This window comes from Opisthocomus hoazin, chromosome 18 (assembly GCF_030867145.1).
Source record: "Opisthocomus hoazin isolate bOpiHoa1 chromosome 18, bOpiHoa1.hap1, whole genome shotgun sequence".
In the NCBI taxonomy this organism is placed as follows: Eukaryota; Metazoa; Chordata; class Aves; order Opisthocomiformes; family Opisthocomidae; genus Opisthocomus; species Opisthocomus hoazin.
This window is the reverse complement of record NC_134431.1, coordinates 8,585,740-8,604,260: the sequence shown is the minus strand read 5'-3', so window position 1 is coordinate 8,604,260 and position 18,521 is coordinate 8,585,740. Positions and strand designations below refer to the sequence as shown.

General features: G+C 50.0%; 1 protein-coding gene across 1 annotated transcript in view; it reads right to left on the bottom strand.

Moving 5' to 3' along the window:
• Nucleotides 1-11,051, bottom strand: part of RIMS4 (regulating synaptic membrane exocytosis 4) — a 59,226-nt gene extending 48,175 nt beyond the window's left edge. The window contains exon 1 of the mRNA XM_075438722.1: nt 10,766-11,051. Within this exon, the coding sequence (XP_075294837.1) occupies nt 10,766-10,862 (97 nt within the window). The 5' untranslated portion in view covers nt 10,863-11,051. The remainder of the gene's footprint in view (nt 1-10,765) is intronic.
• Between the last annotated feature and the right edge of the window lie 7,470 nt (nt 11,052-18,521).

The following is an 18,521-nucleotide window of genomic DNA, read 5'->3' as shown; positions in this document are numbered from 1 at the left end:
CCAGCGTCCTCAGGCTGCTGCCCAAAACCAGCCCCACGGTCAGCGCGTCCGGAGCCACTGCCGGCTCCCGCGAGGGAAGGGGAAAAGGGAGCAGACGGCTGTCAGGCTGCAGATGGAATCAGGGTGAAGCATTCTATGGGCTGAAAGGATCGGACCCGAGACAGGACTGGAGCAATCTCGGAGCCGCCTGAAGCCGAGCTGTACAATAGGAGTGCGGGTGCCTCTGATGCCAGGTACCAAACAGCTACTGCAGTGAGCTGTCTGATCAGACAGGGAAAGCTGCTTTTTTAGTGCGGCAGAAAGCAAAACCAGGTGTTTTTAAGCTGAATTATGTGAGAATTGCTATGTTAAAAGAAGGAATACTTGCCTTATTTAAGACACCCAAGAGCCCAGAGAGAGCATCTCTTCCACCACCAGCCCCATAACTAGAAGCAGTCACTGCAAAAATCCATACGATCAGGATGGATGGCCCCAGATGGAGGAAGAAAGTGCAACGACGACAGCATGCACTGACACCGCAGTACAAGAACGGGTGTCATGGGATGCTAACGTTACCATGGAAATGTCCTCATACCGCGTAACATTTTGACACTGTCTGTTTTTTGCGAAGCAGCAACGATGTGGCAGCCTGCAAAGCCTGCACGAAACGGCTGTTAGAGTTTCGCCACGGTTATTACTGCAGCCGGCAGCCAATTCAAACTGTCTGGGTATTGGATTTTGACCAATCTGGCAGCTCCGCCGTCTAAAGTGCGCGAGGAAGCTTTTAACAGAAACAGTTCCATAAATCACCCTGATTTAATATGCACTGTCTGCCAGGCTGAGCGCTGGCCTGCATGCCTGATTTCGCCCTGCTTTCCAGACCAGCGTCTTCAATGTTCCTTCATCAATGCATTTGCATTGCAGAACCCAAGGGAGAGCCTGCTCCTCTGCTCCAGCTGGCTTTGCACCACCAGAGCGGCACAGTCTCAGCCCCACGCTTGCAGGGCTGCGGGGTGATTTTCTGCACTGCTGAAGGCAGGTACAGTCCCAAATCCATTCACTTCCAACAAATACTGGAGACCAAAACTCCCAGGTATTTTTGAAAATGTGCAACTTTGCATATTTAATATTTAAAACAAGCACAGGCTCTTGTCATAACTATGCTCATTGCAGAAAGCTTGGCTTTATCTCAAGGCACATCAGGTAATACTACCTAACCTTTTCCTGTTTATTTACACTGAAACAAAAACCCCAGACCTGGAGGGGATGCAACTACGGACTATGTGATTCATAAAGGCAGATGTACAGGGATCAACCCACACAAAAATGTGAGGTTTTATGACAAAGGTACCAAAATCACCATCGAAATGTAACACCAGGTTGCGACAGCAATTCCTTCTGCTTTTGGGGGGACTGGGGAAAATCAGAATACTGACAAGCCTCAAAAGTCAGTCTGGATGACTACCTATCTTTACCGTGAATTTAATTAAAACTACCATGAAGGTGAAAGGGCTCTGCAGAACCGCTGCAGAACAGCTGCAGAACAATTGCTCTAATCCCAGGGGCCACCAGTGAGATTTCCACAGCACTTCCCCAGGGCTTCAGCCACAGGGACAGCAGCATGAACTGAACATAGGGACAAAGAAAGCCACTGGGTCCGATATGTCATTATATTGCCATCCAGAAACGAACCACCTACAGCAGCTGGAAGCCTAACAGGCATTAGAAAAAGAGGAAGAGCCTTCTCATTTATTTTCCTGACAATGTGATTAAACCCCAAATACGGATATAAAGCAGCAACCTTAAAATCCTGAATCAAATTTTCCTAACTTGTCACTAGTGCAGTGATGTCATGCATCAAAAACAAGAAAGGTAAATAGTAAAAATAAAAGAAAAAAACCACCCACCCACACAATCCTTTCAGGATGCTGAGAAGTGCTAAACAGGGAGCTGGATTTCCAACAAAAAATATCTTAATCTTCTTAGACATCTTGGCTGCAACACAATTAACATGTTTTCCATCCACGTGGCGGGATACATTCCCTGCTAACTGCAAATACGCACACTGCTGGTGGGCAGCTGGTGAAACTCCCACACCACGGGGAAACTGTCACCCCCGGGGAACTGTGTCAGCCTCACCCACCCAGGCCGTGGAGCTGGGCGAGGGGCAGGCTGCGCCCACACACTCCTGCCCGCTGGCAACGCTGCCGTTTCCTCGCCGAGCTGGGTCATTCTGCAGGTCTGACCCCAGGAAATCCGAGCTCCTGCACCCACGAGGGTGGTCAGCTCCACAAAGGGACACAACCACGTGTGCCACAGGGAGGGAGACCATAACCTCTTAAATCAGATGTCACCCACGTGAAGTACCATTAACCACAATTATCTTCCTTCTAGCTACTAACTGTGAATGACACCTCAACAGTCCCTTGAACCGAGCATTGCAAAATGAGGCCATGAGAAGGCGCCTGAAAAAACCAGGCCACTCCAGATGCACTGAAAGCAAAGGTCTTCAAGCATGCTGCACTTCACCCACGGATCCTCTGTTACGGAGGATCTCCTCCAGATGCCAAAATCGCCCACGAAACAGTGCAGTATTCCTGGAACCCAGAAGACAAAGCACCTTATCGCAGCCCTCCACCCCACCTCCCAATCCCACAAACATCAGAGCAGCACAGGTCTTGCTAAACAACAGATACAGAATTCAGAGCAATATCGATGGGATAAAACAGCTCACTCCTCCAAATCAATACAGGGAAATTCAATACAGGGACATGTAAAAAGTAGTAACTTCAGAACACTGAAAAAATTAAATGCACAAATGTCAGAAAGGGAATGAGTAGCCAGGCAGCAGTCCTGCAGAGAATGACCTGGGAAGTGGCACGGATCATAGCCTGAATGCGAGTCCGGAGTGGGGACGCTCTCGTAAAGCACTGTCTGTACTTATAGGAATACTCCACATAAAGTGTGGGAGACAGTTATTCCTCCCTGCTAGGAGCCAGCAGCCAGAGCACTGTTCACACTGTTCCTCCTGCAAAACCCCACGTCCAGCAACAAGGCCAACACAAGGGCCGAAACTGCTCTATGCAAAAAATTCCATCAGGCTTCTTTGGTCCCAAAAGCAAAAGCCTGCATTAGGAGGGGGAGGGATGCCAGGCAGCAATGGTCATGCACGTGGTTGTCTCCTGGCTTGGAATTATCGGCACTGGGAAGAACAGCTTTGCCATGGGAAGAGCTGCTCTACAAGGAGCAGCCACTGATTGTTTCCCACGCTGCTGAGAGCAAGACAACAGTGATCTGCTTAATTTAAACTAAGTTTTAGGGTAAACTGTCTTTCGAACTAGAAACTCCAACAGGAAGATGCTAGTTAGTTGGCAACCAGACACAAGTGACTCCTCGGGACCCCTTAGATGCCTACATTTCTAAGAACAAGGACACGCAGACGTTAGCCCGAGCTCCTTTCAGTCATAAAACAGTTTTGAGAAAAACGGGGCATTTACCTCTGTACACGCTGTACACTTCAAATTGTTGAGCACTCAAAACATTTTAGACTGGCTTCTGTAAGGCTGTATGAGTTCTTTGTATGTTGGACCGAGGTGACACAACACTCTAACGGCATGAAGCTGAAACGCTATCCGCCACAGTGATTGAACTGTGGATTTGGTTACAAGATAGAGCTGCTGAGCTTTGTTGTATTCCTACACGAAGTGAGGCTGTACCAGGGCTTCCCAGCCTTTACATGCATGCTGCTTTCCAAAAGCAAAGCCAGAGATACAACTTAAATACAGATCCCAGGGCAAGCCTAGTTTGACAGTGAAATCAGAGCGGGCCTAATTCATGCATGTCATCAGCAGACGATTAAAGCAATGGCATCCACCGAGGCATCATTTGCGCTGCAGGATCTCTATCACGACACGTGTTCCCATACAGTATAGCATGGCTTTCACACCCTCTCCCAGAAAATAAAACCAAACCTCAAAGGAATATCATTTGGCTAGATGGATATTCAAATTGCATTGAACAGTTCTGCAGAAGACCAGAAATCCTTATGCAGATATGTTAACGATGCTTCACAACAGATGTCTGTGGGGAAGGGAGAAGATGGCAGGGCTGAGAAGCCTGCGTGAGCCAGGTCTCACTGCCCCACTAAAAAACATTAGCAACTTGCAGACCGTTTCCTAAATTAAAATGTTCACATTTCTAATCTAACTGAAGGCACTCAAATATGAGCAGATAGTGCTTCAGAAAATAATTGCACAGATAAATTATTCCTCAAAACAACTATTCCAATCAAACTTAATTCTTCCCTACACAAAGCAGATACACACATTCTGTCAAACAGACATGTTGAAGCAAAGTAGTTACAGCATTTCACAACTTGTCCGGATGTAAGGATCTGACAGAGCAAAGATAATTTTTTTAGCCTGGAGAATAGAGTGCTTTTGAATTAATAAATGTTGCATTAAAATTAACTTCACATAAAATAGAAGCAGTAAGGAAACAGCCTCTCCTGTACATAAAGCTTTCCAGGGACAGACTCTTCTATTTGGAAGTAAATTGACAGCAAAATAAGAGAGAGATCTCCTTTCCCTGTGGCTGGCAGGGGTCACGTATAACCAGCCCTCTACAACTCCTGCACATGTGCCTGGAACGTAACACCATCCTCCCAACACCGATAACGTACGCCAGGCCAGAGGCAGTCACCTTCGATGGAAGGAGGAAATAATTGTGCTTTCCCACGGTGTCACGCGTGAGCTGCGATGAGCAGTGCCAAGGGGCCAGCACCGTGCCACCATGAGGAGACCCACAGCCTCACCCGCGTCCCCTCTGCCCTGTAAACCCACACCCGGATGGCCACCACGGAAACGTCTATGCAGCACGTCGTGGCACAGTGCTCGAGACCCCTGGACTAGCCGCTGCCTCTCTTCTCCCCCATCCTACAGCATTTAAAACAACTCCTCAGCCTACACCCAGCACCTGCACGAGGCACGGACGGATGCTCCGGGCTGGGCCGTGCTGGACCACGCTGCTGGGCACCCCGTGGGAGCTGGTGCCCAGGAAGGCTGCCCGCCACGCCGAGCACTGCCGATAGCACCCCACCCTTCCCTTCGCCCCCCCATCTGCCTAACCGTACCCATCAGCTGAGTTCTGCCACCGACCGTAAGCTCTTTGGGACGGAGACTGCCACTTCGCTTTGCAATTCTACAGGCACAGCGTGAACTCGGCCGAGGACTACAGCTCTCGTGTGTGACCGCAGCACCAAGAGCAACACAAACGAGGACAAGGTTTCAAATCACTTGTTCCTAGCGCTGACTCACTCGCAGGGCTCCTGCTCTCCTCTGTGTTCTGCTGTGGCTGTGTGAGACCAATACCCATCCTCTGTAATCATAATCCACAGATCACATCTGCAGGCAACAGCTCCAGAGAGCAGACAGCTGCCTTCAGCGCACAGCGGATGCGAGGAACAGCACGGCTTGCTCAGCTCTGCACCGACTAGGCGCATCCGCTGTGTAAGAGTCCATCGTTGCATTTATGATGTGGGTTAACTCAGGACCAGGTGTCAGATCACCAACCTTCAGAGATATTATTCGCGGCACCTTCATGCACTTTCCTCTGATGAAAGTCTGATTTGACAGCAGCCCTTCTAAAAGCATTCTTAATTTTAATCCATTTATAAACCGAACATCTGCTTACCTAGAGCTAGAATGCGCCCAGCAGGGACAGCAGCATTTCTTACAATCTCTAGGATAACCCGTGGCCAAGGATACACCCCTTTCTGAGCAAGAAGAGGGAAAAGCCAGGGCTTTTGCTGCCTCCTGCACCAGCCAAGGGAGCTGGCAAGGTGCACAGCAGGGATGAGGCCACAGGCGAACTCCCTACGCACTTGTGTATTTCAAGACAGATTCAGATTTGTCCTGCGGCATCCCTGGGACAATGCATTGCCAGATGCACCCTAGAGTTTGTGTCTTTGCAGGGTTACAGGGATGAACTATCACTTCACTTGCAAAAGATTAGTAAGAAGAAGTTTAACATTCCAGCTGTGTGAATAATTGCCTTTGTCCCCTCTACGTTTGCCATGTGAACGTGGTTACCTACCTCACAAACAGCTAACAAAACTGCTTAGAGGCTTACGAAACTTCAAAGGTAACTTTGGATCAAGCAAAATCAGACTAAACACCAAAAGGACTTAACATGCTTGATACATATACACTTAAAAAAAATACATATGGACTAGTTAAAAGACTTGAATCATCATTTTGCTTAAAAATCATATGTACCCCAATCCAATACAGGGTTGCAATTGAGAAACATCTATGGCAACATGAAAACACACTTAGGGGTCCTCTCTATTGAATAATTTTGTGATGCTTTAGCACTTAAAATTATAGAGAAGTTCAATCCTTAAAATAATAAAGAAGTTCAATAGATAAAACCAGACAAGAGTATTCTAAACTAAACTACACGTCCCCAGCACATTCTTCCATCCCAACGTTTTAGATGGTTTCATCAATCTATTAAATTACTGTTTCACATAGCCTCTCTTCAAAGCAATTGATCGTAACACAGTGCATCTGCCAGTACTTGATAGTGTGCGAAAGCAGCAGCCTAGGCTGAATTTCATCTCTAACAACTCTTTTCTGAACGAACAGCTGACACAAGGAAGGCTTCCCGTCAGTATCTAGGAGACATTTTGACTTTGGAAACCATTTTCTCTCTGCCAAACACTTGGTTCCAGCTGGCTGAGACACGATTTGATTCTGCCATCTTGTAGCCAGGGCAGAGGTCTGCCAAGCTGGACAGTCCCCGTGCCGGGGTCCTGACCCGCAGGACCCTTACACATCCCTCACAGCTATTCTGTACCTCCCCCTGCTTCCTGACCAAAGCCTCCCTGCTCTCCACACCGTCATGGGTACAAGACCCCTATAAGAAACACATTTCCCCTTGTACAGATGGTCAAGTTGTATCTGGACTTCAAGGTGGCTGTCTTTGCAGTATGACCCATGGCTACAGTCTCCCAAACACCCAAATCCGCAGCCCTGTGCAGGCACGCCTCGGATGCCCTTGGCCAGCACAAGTGGGTGTCCTTCCCGAGGAAACGAGGATGTATGAGGAAGGGGAAAGGAGCTCACCCACTTCAGCCACAGCACAGCTGGAGCACGTTCCCAGGCCTGTGAAGTGCTCCTGGATCCTGCCATTTAGGCACAGGGGGCTACAGAAACCCCATCTCCTTTGGCAATTTTCAGCATTTCCCTACCTTTGTTTCTTTAGGCGTAGTCCTTGTCCTCTGTAGTACTGTGGGTCCTCACCTGGAAGCTCTCACTTCTGCAGAGCTGAGGACTACTTCTGGCTTCCTGACTCCCAGCAGGTCCACCAGTGTTATGTTGACTGTCCCTGCTACCAAAACCAACTCCTCTCTCCTGCCCAAAGCTCGCTGGGTTTTGCATGTGCAGCTACAAGTCAGTTGCTGTTGCTCTCTACCAAAACCTCACTTTCCATTCTGCTTTAGCCAGTATTCCAAACTCCGTGCCCTACACATGGAGCAAGCTGGTTTCTCCTCCATGCCAGCAAACAAATCCCCATTACCCTTAATGTGCCTCACCCTGGACTGGGCAGGGCTGCGCTAAGGTTGCTGTCAAGGGTGTATTTTATTCATCCTCATTCCATAATCCTGCAGTTTTAATTGCACACTGCACCCAGGACTCACAAGCTGGTTACAAAGCAGGTCCCCGCAGTCATCATGAGTCCTCAGCATCCTATTTTTAATCCCATGCACTTGGCAGTTTGGTCCCTTCCGACATGGCATCACACGAACCCAGCATACTGAACGGCTGATTGCAGCCGACAGAGTATGGCAGATCCTCAGGACAGCTAAGGTTGGTGTTCAAACTCTTAGAAACAGGCACCGATTTAAGGCTCATACTTCTAGAAACAAGCACAAAAAGAGCGCATTTATTATTTTTACCTCTTCTTCACCTACTGCTCCATAACTGAGAAATTATCAGAGCCCAGGACAGACATTTGCATAAGTTAAAGCAACAACTGTGATGATAACAACCACAGTTTCAAAACCCTTAACTTCACTGACATTGCTGGGGACCTCAATGGAGCGAAGACAGCGGCACTCAGCCAGCAGGAAGGACAGCAACATTACCATGCCGAGATCAAAAGAGTTATTAACCCAGAATCCTTACACTATTGAGTACAGAGAGTAATTTCTGTTATTTCAAAGCCCCACTGCAGCTTACTGGTGAACAGAGCTCAGTGTTTGCTCAGAGCATCGTCTTTGTACACACAGCTGAGGAATGAAAAGGCTATTGCGACATGGGAGCGCAAGTCCACATCCACCTCTTTGGAGAGACAGGCGTGCGGCCTTGCTTGCTGCAGGATGCATCTGAATCTCAACCATCCTCATGCTCTGGAAGCATTCAATAGTGATCCAGTTTCTTGCTCCAAGTCCTGCTGCTCTCCTGCTTGCGCTGGCCGCCTGCTTCCGCGCACCAAGATACAAGCGGGTATCATCAGCATCCGCTTCACCGCTGAGGACCCAGCCCAGACACACTGGTGGTGGGGCAGGCAGAAGAGTTGTGCAAGCCTCCTCACCTAACGTCCAGAAGGTGGACAGCAAAGAGGAACAAAAGGGCTGTGGCAGAAAAGGAAATACATTTTTCAAAAGCAGAGCCATTTTTCAAGACTAAAAATGGGAAATACTGGAACCCAGAGGCATCATTAGCAAAGGCCAGATGCGGCTGGCTATGCTTCCACATCGCCATGGCTCTCAGCATAGGTACTCCTGCAAGTTTCCTTTTACACTCCTTTAATGTGAACCACCTGCAGCAACTTAAATGAAACACCTCAAGAACCCTTTTTGTTCGTAGATTTGACCTCTCATTAAGCTGTTTTCCCTTTTCAGAGGAAAACATCAAGTTTCCTTCAAGCTTGGCCATTTATCAGCTCCTCTCCTTTTTTTGTAGGATGACTATCCTCTTACAGATGTGGTTCTCAGCTTCAAACAAAATGGATGATGTGCCTGTCTGAAATAAGATTGTTTACTTTGTCAATGCTCATGGGATCAATTTCTTTTCTTTCTGCCATCTCCTATGGAGAACATCTTGCCAAGCGCAGTATTCATCTTCCCGAATGAGCTATCAGGATTTATTTTTTTGACAGAAATCACACTGCAACCCAAACTGGTCAGAATCTCTCAATTTCAGGACCATGCATGGTTATGAATAATACAGAACCTTGCTTGGCACAATTCCAGCATTTCTTTTACCATTTCTCTTTCGTGACATCTATTTTCTTGAGAAAATTATAGGCTTGTAGTTTTAACACAAAAAAATACAAAGCAGCACACATTCATTCTTGCTGTTTGCTCATACGTGTCTGGATACACACTCACAGGCACAAAATCCAGGAGCAATACTGCAACATCTCCACCATACTGAATGCTACCCCGGGCGGCTTTACTAATGGGAGTAACTCAGGCAGCTGAGATCCACTAATAAGCTGCTGGAGAACGAGGTCTTCACTGTAGATTTATTTAATTCAGAGACAAGTACTTGTGCTGTATTAAGAGCAGCCTATTAACATGCATGCGTGAGCATTCAGCTAAGTGTGAATAAATACAATTCAGTGCAAAACCATTTTTCTAGGTGCTGGAAGAGGAAGCATTCACTTAAGCCATCAGCCTGCTCGGAGCAGGAAGGGTCGGGCACCAGGGAACGAAACGCTGTTCAAGGCATTGTGTCGGGTTCTCATACTCAACCATGTCTCACTATCAATCATTTCTGAAGCAAAAGCACTGAGACTTCCCAAAGCTCCCCTGATCGCTACATACGCTCCCCGGCATTCAAACCAAATATGAAGCGCAAATAAATCATCAGCAAAAATTTGAGAATAAAATTTAAAAAGATACATCCGTTGGAGGATACAATCTTCTGCCTGACACCCCTGCATGATGCTGATGACCATCCCGGGTTAATCACACAGATGATGAATTCGTTTTACGTCAGCTCCCTTACAAACACCGCCGTTACAGGTGCAGCAGCCAGCGGGCTGCTTCGCCCGCGCATTCCTGCCGGCATCTGCACGCCTTGGGATGAGCCGCGAGACAAAGGCGCACGCCGGCATTTTGAGGGATGCAACCATGACAGCCAGCGTTCAAACACGCCTCAGCTACCAACTTCCATCGCCCGCCGCGCAGAGGCTTCACTCGCAGGCTCAGACTCCGGTACAGCGTGTGCTGTGAAGAACACCCCTCGTCCATGGGCGAGCCGCTGGGAAGGGGCAAAGCACTCACAGACCGCTCCCCACCCGCTCCCTCGCACGTCCTCCCTCCCCACGCCGCTGCTCCCGGTGCCCAGCACCCTTCTCTCCCCATTCAACCCCATTCCTCTCCCACTTTTCCCTACCAACAGCCCTCTGCCCGAAGCTTGGTCTTATTTCACGACCACCGCCAACTCTTCGAGGGCAGAAAGGTCTGTAGGAAGCGGGCAGCAATCGCCGCACCCGCTCCGACAGGCTTCATGAGGGACTTCGGAACCGCTTTCGCTCTCCTCCGGGCGCGCAGCGCGGGGCGCGGTGCCAGCGGCCCCTCAGGGCAACCGGCCCGCGAGTCCCGTGCGCGCCAGCGCCCGGCAGGCCGGACGCCCTCTCGCCCGCACCCAGGGGGGCTGAGGCAGAAGCCGCCCCCTCCCTCCGCCCGCCCGCCCGCAGCCCGGGGACGCGCTCACGGTCACGAACGAACTCCCCCCCCCTCAGCCGCCGCAGCCCCCCCGCCGCCCCCTACCCGCGTCCTCCTCGTCGAAGCTGTTCATGCAGGGGAAGTAGATGGCCAGCGCCTCGAAGGAGGCGGAGAGGCTGAGGCGGCTCTGCGACCGCTCCATGAAGAGCCCGGGGGCGCCGCCGGGGGCCTCGCCCGCCGCCGCCGCCGCCGGGGGCTTGGCCAGCTTCGCCGCCCCATTCTTCACTCGGAGCACGGCCCGCGGCGTCTTGGCTGCGGCGGGGGCCGCGGTGAGGCGGCGGCGCGGGGCGAGAGGCGAGGCGGGAGCGCGGTGCGGTGCGGAGCGGAGCCACCTGCTGCCGCCCGGCCCTCTGGGCGCCGCCCCGCCGCCCCGCCCCGCCTCGCTCCCGGCGGCGCCGCCGCCAATCGCCGCCCGGGACGGGCCGGGCCGGGGGCTGCGCGCCCCCGCCGCCATGTTCGTGAGGGGGCGGCGGGGCCGGCCTTCCCCCGCCCTGCACCGGGCCCGGCGGCGCCTCGCACGCCCCCCCCGCCAAAAAATGCTCCGGAGACCGCCCGGAGGTTCGTTCCCGAGCGGCGCTGGTGCCATTCCGGGAGCAGCCCGGCTGCCCACCCCCCCAGCAGCCGTGGCGGGAGCGGCCGCGGGGCCGGGGGCTCCTCAGACACCTGAAGGGAGACCCAGCCCTGCCGCGTCTGGGGGTGCTTCGGCCATCGCCCGCGGCAGAGGGCCCTCGGCCTCCCCGAGGAGGCTGTTCCCAGCCAGGACAGGACAGCGCTTAGTTCTCTGCATCAAACCTTCTGCCCTTTCCTCCCCCCCATCCCAAGGGTCATCGCCGACCGTCAGCAGCACAGCCGGCTTTCCTCAGGCACCGAAAAGAAAACCAAGCCCAAAAAGACCAAAAGCCACCACCTGGAACTATGCGAGCTCCCAGACAGAAAGCACATACAGCAAGAGGTTTTCCTTGGTCGACTGGTGGGGTTAAACTGAACCGGAAGGCTGCTGCCTGTTCCCACCTGGCATTCAGACCAGTTCTGCAGCACACTGGTGGAGAGGTGCTGGTGGGAGCCTGGGGTGCCACATGGACCAAGGAATCTTGGGTTCTTCACAAAGTTCTTGTATTCCTCTTCTGGCAAGCCCTACAGAGAGTTACTGGCTGGGAAATACCGGCTGCCTGCCGGTGCTGCACACCCCTTGCTCCAGCGTGGCACAGATCTCATGGATCACCCCGTCCCGCCTCAGGGAAGGAAACCCAGCGTGTCCTGGTTTATTCAGTGCAACTAAATCTAGGATGGGGATGAGATTGAGCGTGTTTTCTGGTAGAAGCTTGGTCGCCCCAGCAAGGATGCTGTTCCCTCAGGGCACAAAGGAAGATGTTCCTCGTTCACTCGATCTGCCCACCCATCATGATAACCAAATGCCATGCCACTGAACACATGAAGAGACCAGCCAGTTTGTGCTGTTCCAGAAATGCAGACTGGAGTCCAACATCTCCATGAGGAAAAGTGCAGCTAAAACTACTATGTGCTGAGTGCTGCAGAGCAACAGCATGGAGCAAAAAAGTTTCCCTCCTCCAGTGCTGGAGCTCAGCTGCAGACAACCAAAGGACAGCCAGACTGGACATGCTGGGGTTGGTCATTCCCAGCACTCAGCTCAACCCTTCTTGAGCTCTAAGGCTGTAGTAGAGATAGAGACCTCATACTTACAAATACTGCTCTTGTTTTTATTTCCATGCACAGCAAGCAATGTAAGAATCATAGCCCATGATATGACCTGTACTCTTCTCTGAAACAGTTACTAAATCAATCCATTAAGAGTCTTCCATCTACTGCAAGTCCTACCAGAGCTGTAGCATACTTGTGGCTGCCAGCATCAGGAAGCAGCGAGAGCAGGGTTGCTCCCAGAGGGGGAGCCAGGAGCAGCCCCACCAACGAGGCAGAGCCCCACACCACAGGAGGTAGGACAGGGTGGTGATAGAAACAGGTCCTATCAACACACCAGCTCTGAGGTCAACCAAGGAAAGCCAAACACCAGTTCAGGAACAGGTCTGAGGCAGACTCACCTACAACACAGTCCAGGCAAGAACTGAAGGCTTCCAGCATTGGAGGTTATATGGAGCTTCTGGTGGAGAGGGTGGGTGTGAACCCCAGATGAGGCTCCCTGGGGCAATTAAGGTTTATTAGTGCACTTGCAGCCCTGACATCCAGAGTCATTTACTGGGGGTGCATCCAGAATAGCAGACGCCATTTGAATATCTGATGCCAAGTTGAGTTTGCAGGACTTCCCAATAGAAAATATGTTTTTTGATTCAAAAACTAATCAAAATATCCTCTGGTGTTACTGAATTACATGAATTCCTTCATCAAAGCTAGACTGGGCAAGCAGTAAAGCAGAAAGAACAGAATGGACTTATTATAGACAATGATGACTCCAGGTCTGAGTTTTGAAATTCAGGGACATGAGTGAGGAATGTATTACCATATGTTTAAGAAGAGATTTCAATAGCACCAATCAAGGTGTTAGCAGCAGATATAGGGACAAATCCAAGTGCATTAAAGCTGTTAAGGCAGCTCCTGTCTACCAGTCCTGGCAGCACATTTGATCACAGGAGGAAAAGGCACCTGTGAATCAAAATCTGCTTCCAGGTTCCCAGGCACAGGAGCTACCTAGAAGCACTGAGAGCTGCTTTCTATTCATTTAAAGCATGCAAGGAAAAATTTAAATGGGGAGTGGAAATTTAATCTCAACCTTATGCTGTGGTCATCAAAATGTCTCTTGTTTCACTTCATCTTGAAAGCATAGTGATGGCAGGGGTACCAGTGCCTAATGGACAGCACAGGCCTGTGGTTTGAATAGCTGATCTCTACCCCCAGCGCTCTTCTCTGTCCTTTGCTTTCTTCATCAGTGCACCAGGGCTGAAGACCCTTCTGCTTTGAGTGCTCTGAGATCTACATATGAGGTGCTGAGGAAGACCATCACCACCACCCGTGCCACTGTTGTGCATATTTCTCCATGCTCAATCAATCTGCTGGCTGCCATGTGGTCACATCTTCTCAATGCTCCTTTTGTGCATTTTTTCCCAAGCTCTCTCACACCTCCCTCTTTACCATACCTGTGGGAATGGCCATGCTCGAGTCCTCTCCTGCACCGTTCTGCAACAGAGGGGCTTGGGCTGAGTGCTGCCAGCATTATCCTGTAGCTTTTGCGTCATCTGTATCTCATTTGCCTGCTACAACATTTTTCTCCTCAGGGCAGTCCCTGCCTAATTCGTGTACTGCAGGGCTCTGATTACTGGTTGGGCCAAAACATCCTAAACGAAAACCATCTGCCTTAAAGTGAGGCAAAATGCATTGACAGCTGGCAATCAGATGGACAGTTAAAGGCCTAATGCCCACCAGATGCCCGGAGGAAACAGTTTGGTTTGGCCGCCTGTTTAAAGGAAATAAGGCTTTGCAGTGAAGCTGGAAACTGTTATTCCATAAGTGCTCTTCACTGATCATCATGGACAGAAAGATTCTTGGGAGAAACTTAGAGAAGTGAGCATAACCAAGGAGGAGGATTCCTGTGATGTCGTAAATAAGCTGGGAGTGCAACTGAGAACAAATAAACTCAAAGATTTACTGCCTCCAGAACAGCATGTCTGTGGCTGCTCTAGTGGAAGTGGTTAATTGATTGTTTCCCCAGTGGAGCAGGCTTTGACTGATTGAACCATGGAAAGCTCTGATGGATTTTTCCTGCTGGCTCTTTGTCTTCCCACTAGTCACATAGCTTCTATTTTTGCCTTGAGTCTTAGGTGTTTGGGTCAGCCTAGGAAGTTAGTTTTTATATGCTGGAATGAGAGGATATGCTGCCCTCTCCCTCGTGTTCTCCCCTATGGTTCTGTGCATGTCTCTCTGGAAATAAAATCAAACTCCCTATTTTGTGTATGTTGCGCTCTCTGGCCTGTTTGCCCACTGCTTGTTCAAAAAAGGGTCCACGTGCTGGGAGCTCAAATGCAGTGGAGAAACAAACCCTGCTAGTGAGAACACATCACGTGCATAAATCTGCTCAGAGTAGTACAGCATCCCTACGGGTGAGGGCAGTTGAGCTCCTCCTTGACTCACAGTACCCCTTCCTTCCCCAGGGCAGAGCTGGTGCTGGAGCCAGGCAGTTCATAGCTGGCAGTGCAAAATGTTCTCTAGCTCTCAAAAGCAAAATCAAACCTGATCGTCTCTGCTCTCCAGGGCTCTAATTGATTCCCTTACCTGATCTGAGTTCCCGTTGGTCTTTCTGGGCAGGCTGAAGGACAGGAGGCGAGATGCGCTGCGTATGGGTACGCATAACCGGTGAATAAGCCCTGCAGAATGGCCTGGCATTGCCAGCCAGTGGGATGCCACCCAACGTGGGATGACACTGAGAGATGCTGACTGACGTGCCCAACTACACCAAGTGCCATAGGTTCACTGGGCTTGCTTGTTGTACACTTGTATAACAATATGCATTTTCACATTAATTACTTCTTGTTATTTGTATTGAGGGAATATTGCAGACTGATGCTCTGAAAAACCAGGCACAGCATAAACACAGAGTGAAAACCTTTCTCTCCCCGAAGTGCTCACTGTCTAAGTAGTCAAGACAAAGAACAGAAGGCAGTATAATTTTTCTTATACGAGTTCAGGGTATGAAGCATGGGAGTTTTACTTGGCTTGCTGAAGACCACATAAGGAAAGCCTCTGTTGGAGCTAGGAATTGAATGCAGATTTCCTGCCTTCATCTGAAGACTACCTTCTCCGTTTCTCTAATACAAGCATTCATATATTCTAACCTCAGTATAATTACATTGTAAGCCAGACAGGATTTTACAGCATCCTTTGCTGGTTGGGAGCCAGGCAAGCCAGCAGCGCTCTGGGTTGCTGATAGCCCAGCCACGCACGTGCCCTGCTGTGGCACGGCAAGTGCTGCCCGAAGGAGCTAGCCCGAACGTTACACTGTCTGGGCAGTGTGGTTCAAAACACACTGCGCTCATGTAAACCCGAAACCCCATCTAGAAGCAGATTTGTTTTCAGTCTTGCTGTTATTCCACCCTTCTCTCCCAATATCCTGTTGTCTTAGAGTCACACATCTCTCTCTCTCTCTTCAGCTATAAAAAACAAGCCCACAAAGGTGCTAAACCATGTGTGAGACAGAGCCGAGAGGATGAGTAATGAGATGCTGAGCCGCCAGCCTTGGGTCCCTTGCTAGCCCTGCTTCTTCTCACATTTGTCTGGCCAGCCTTTTCCTGAGGGTTAAGAGAACCTGAGGCTCCACAGCACACGCTGCACTCTGGTTTTGCTGTTGGCATCTGCTGAATCTGGATGGGTTCAGCACATTCGGTGGCTTCCGACCCCTGGGAGCAGGAGTGTGGGAGTGGGTTGAGCACTGCCGGGGACTATAACTCAGCAGACCATCTTCTGCTTCATTCTGCCTTCCCAAATGTTGGGGTTTGGTTTTTTTGGTTATTATTTTTCCAGTTCAGACAGCCAGGATAGGTAAATGGATGTTAAATCAGGCTGATTCTTTTCTGATGACTCAAATGTGGACCCAGACTGATGAAATGCAGGGTAGCAGTAATTTGCAGACACGTGTTGTCTGTTGCAATATTCAGCCACAAGCAAAAGGGGCTGTGCTATTCCCCAGCTCTCCAGGCTGGGAAATGCTAGGCATAGTGAAGAAAAGCTTCGGAGAGCTGGGAAAAAGAGGATGGAAGAGCAAAAGTAAGAAGGTGGCCAAAAATGCTGAATTGGAGAAGGCGCAAGGGGAGAAGGAAAGGACTGGGGAGTTTAACAAGTCGGAAGAAGATTTGCAGCAACAGGCGAGTTCAGGAGAGCTGGGGAAAGGGACTTGGTGCACATCCCACGGCCAGGAGCAAAAATGAGATGCTAAGTAGGAGCTCGTGTACATGAAAATCTCATCTAGCTCCTCTAAAAAGCTTCATAAGAGAAAAGCCCACCTGGAAACTCAGTCAATAGTCATAAGGATCTGTGTATTAAAGTAGCAGGTTGGCTGGCCACAAATGATAAAGCAGCTCAGGCAGGTGGGTGTCTGTCCTGCCTAGGTGTGAAAACGAGGAGGCTGCTTTTGAAAACCTGAACCATGGTGTCTTCTTTCTACAAAGCTTCCTGTAGAGCAGACGTTTCATGGAAAACATCCCGAGGGTTTGGGAGAGGGGAGTTAGCAGATTGTGGCCAAATAAAAGCATGGAATTGTGCAGACAAAAGGTACTGTGCAGCCTGCTGTAGGTGACCCTGCTTCGGCAGGAGGGTTGGACTAGATGACCCACAGAGGTCCCTTCCAATCCCTACTATTCTGTGATTCTGTGAAACCACTTCCTTCAGTCCTTTCCTTCATACCCGCTCATGGTGTTGGCATTGTTGCAAGTGGAGATGATGCTGGGAATGACAGGTGGAATTTAGTGCAGTTGAATTTTAATCAGCAATTATTGTAAAACACAGTAGTGCTTTAACTGGAGGGTAATTTAGCTCCAATTCCAAAAATGTAGACTCGTACACTCTAGCTGTTTGCTCTTTCGTCCAAGCAAACTAGAATATAGAAATGTATGAACGATGACCAAGCAAAGTAATGATGGCTGGAGAATTAAGATGGCTCAGAACCATCCAGCCAAATTACACAGCAATAGGATGGCACCCATCCCAGGTCCTGCTTAGAAAGATTCAGGCTTACCTCTCTCACTGACATTGAAAGGACTGCGAGTCCACCTGACTCCTCTGTGCACACACATGAGCTTGTGTTTGTGTGTGTGAAAGGAGAGTAAATGTTTAAATACTGTTGTAACATCAATATTCAGTGCCAAGACTGGGAAGTTCTGCTACCTGTGCAACTAGACCATTTCCTGGAAGGAATACAAGAAATAGACATCTCAGCTTTCTGATATTAGCTTCTGAGTTTGAAAACATGAATCTAGGTTTTTGGCTAAGGATGTATTCATGAGCTAGCCCCACGTGCGAAGTTCAGCAGCCCGCTGTGCAGAACACCACCCAGCCACCCCTGGGAAGCATCCTGGAGCGGGGACCATCCCTGGGACACATCCCAGAGTGGGGACCGCCCCAGGAAGCATCCCAGAGTGGGGACCACCCCATGCCCTGGGCAGCCTCAAGGCACCAAGCCAGCTTTACAGGTTTGGGTAGCTCACCCCCCAGTCAGGAGGCCAAGAAGCCCAGCAGGTAAGGGTGTGTGAGCTCTGTGCTGCTGGTGCTCAAGCTAACTGGGAGCTGATTTTGATTGAGTTTTGCTGCAGTCTGCGGCATCCTCCCTTAGAGCAGATGCCTCTCAGCAGCTCAGTGAATGGTAATTTAATTTACATTTAATGTTAGGATTTGGGTCCTATAGTTGCCAGAACATATAATCATGTGGACAAAACGTTCCTCACTGCATCATGCCTCATCACGGCAGTTCTGCTCCCTCTGCAGGGGTGGCACATCGCGGTCATCGATGCTGCCGAAGTCATAGAAACACAGAGTCACAGAATCATTTAGGTTGGAAAGGACCTCTAAGATCATCAACTCCAACCACAAACCTAACGCTGCCAAGTCCACCACTAAACCACGTCCCTAAGTGCCATACCTGCACGTCTCTTAAATACCTCTGGGGCTGGTGACTCCACCGTGTCCCTGGGCAGGCTGTTCGATTTCAGACTCCCATCCGCTTGCACGCACGCTCTCAGCCTGGGAGGCAACAGGTTCACGGAACAGCTTCTTTAAATGAGTCCACTGAGTCTGTAATAAGAGGAGGACAGAAATAATCTTGTGCGTGGCTCCCTACAGATGGGCT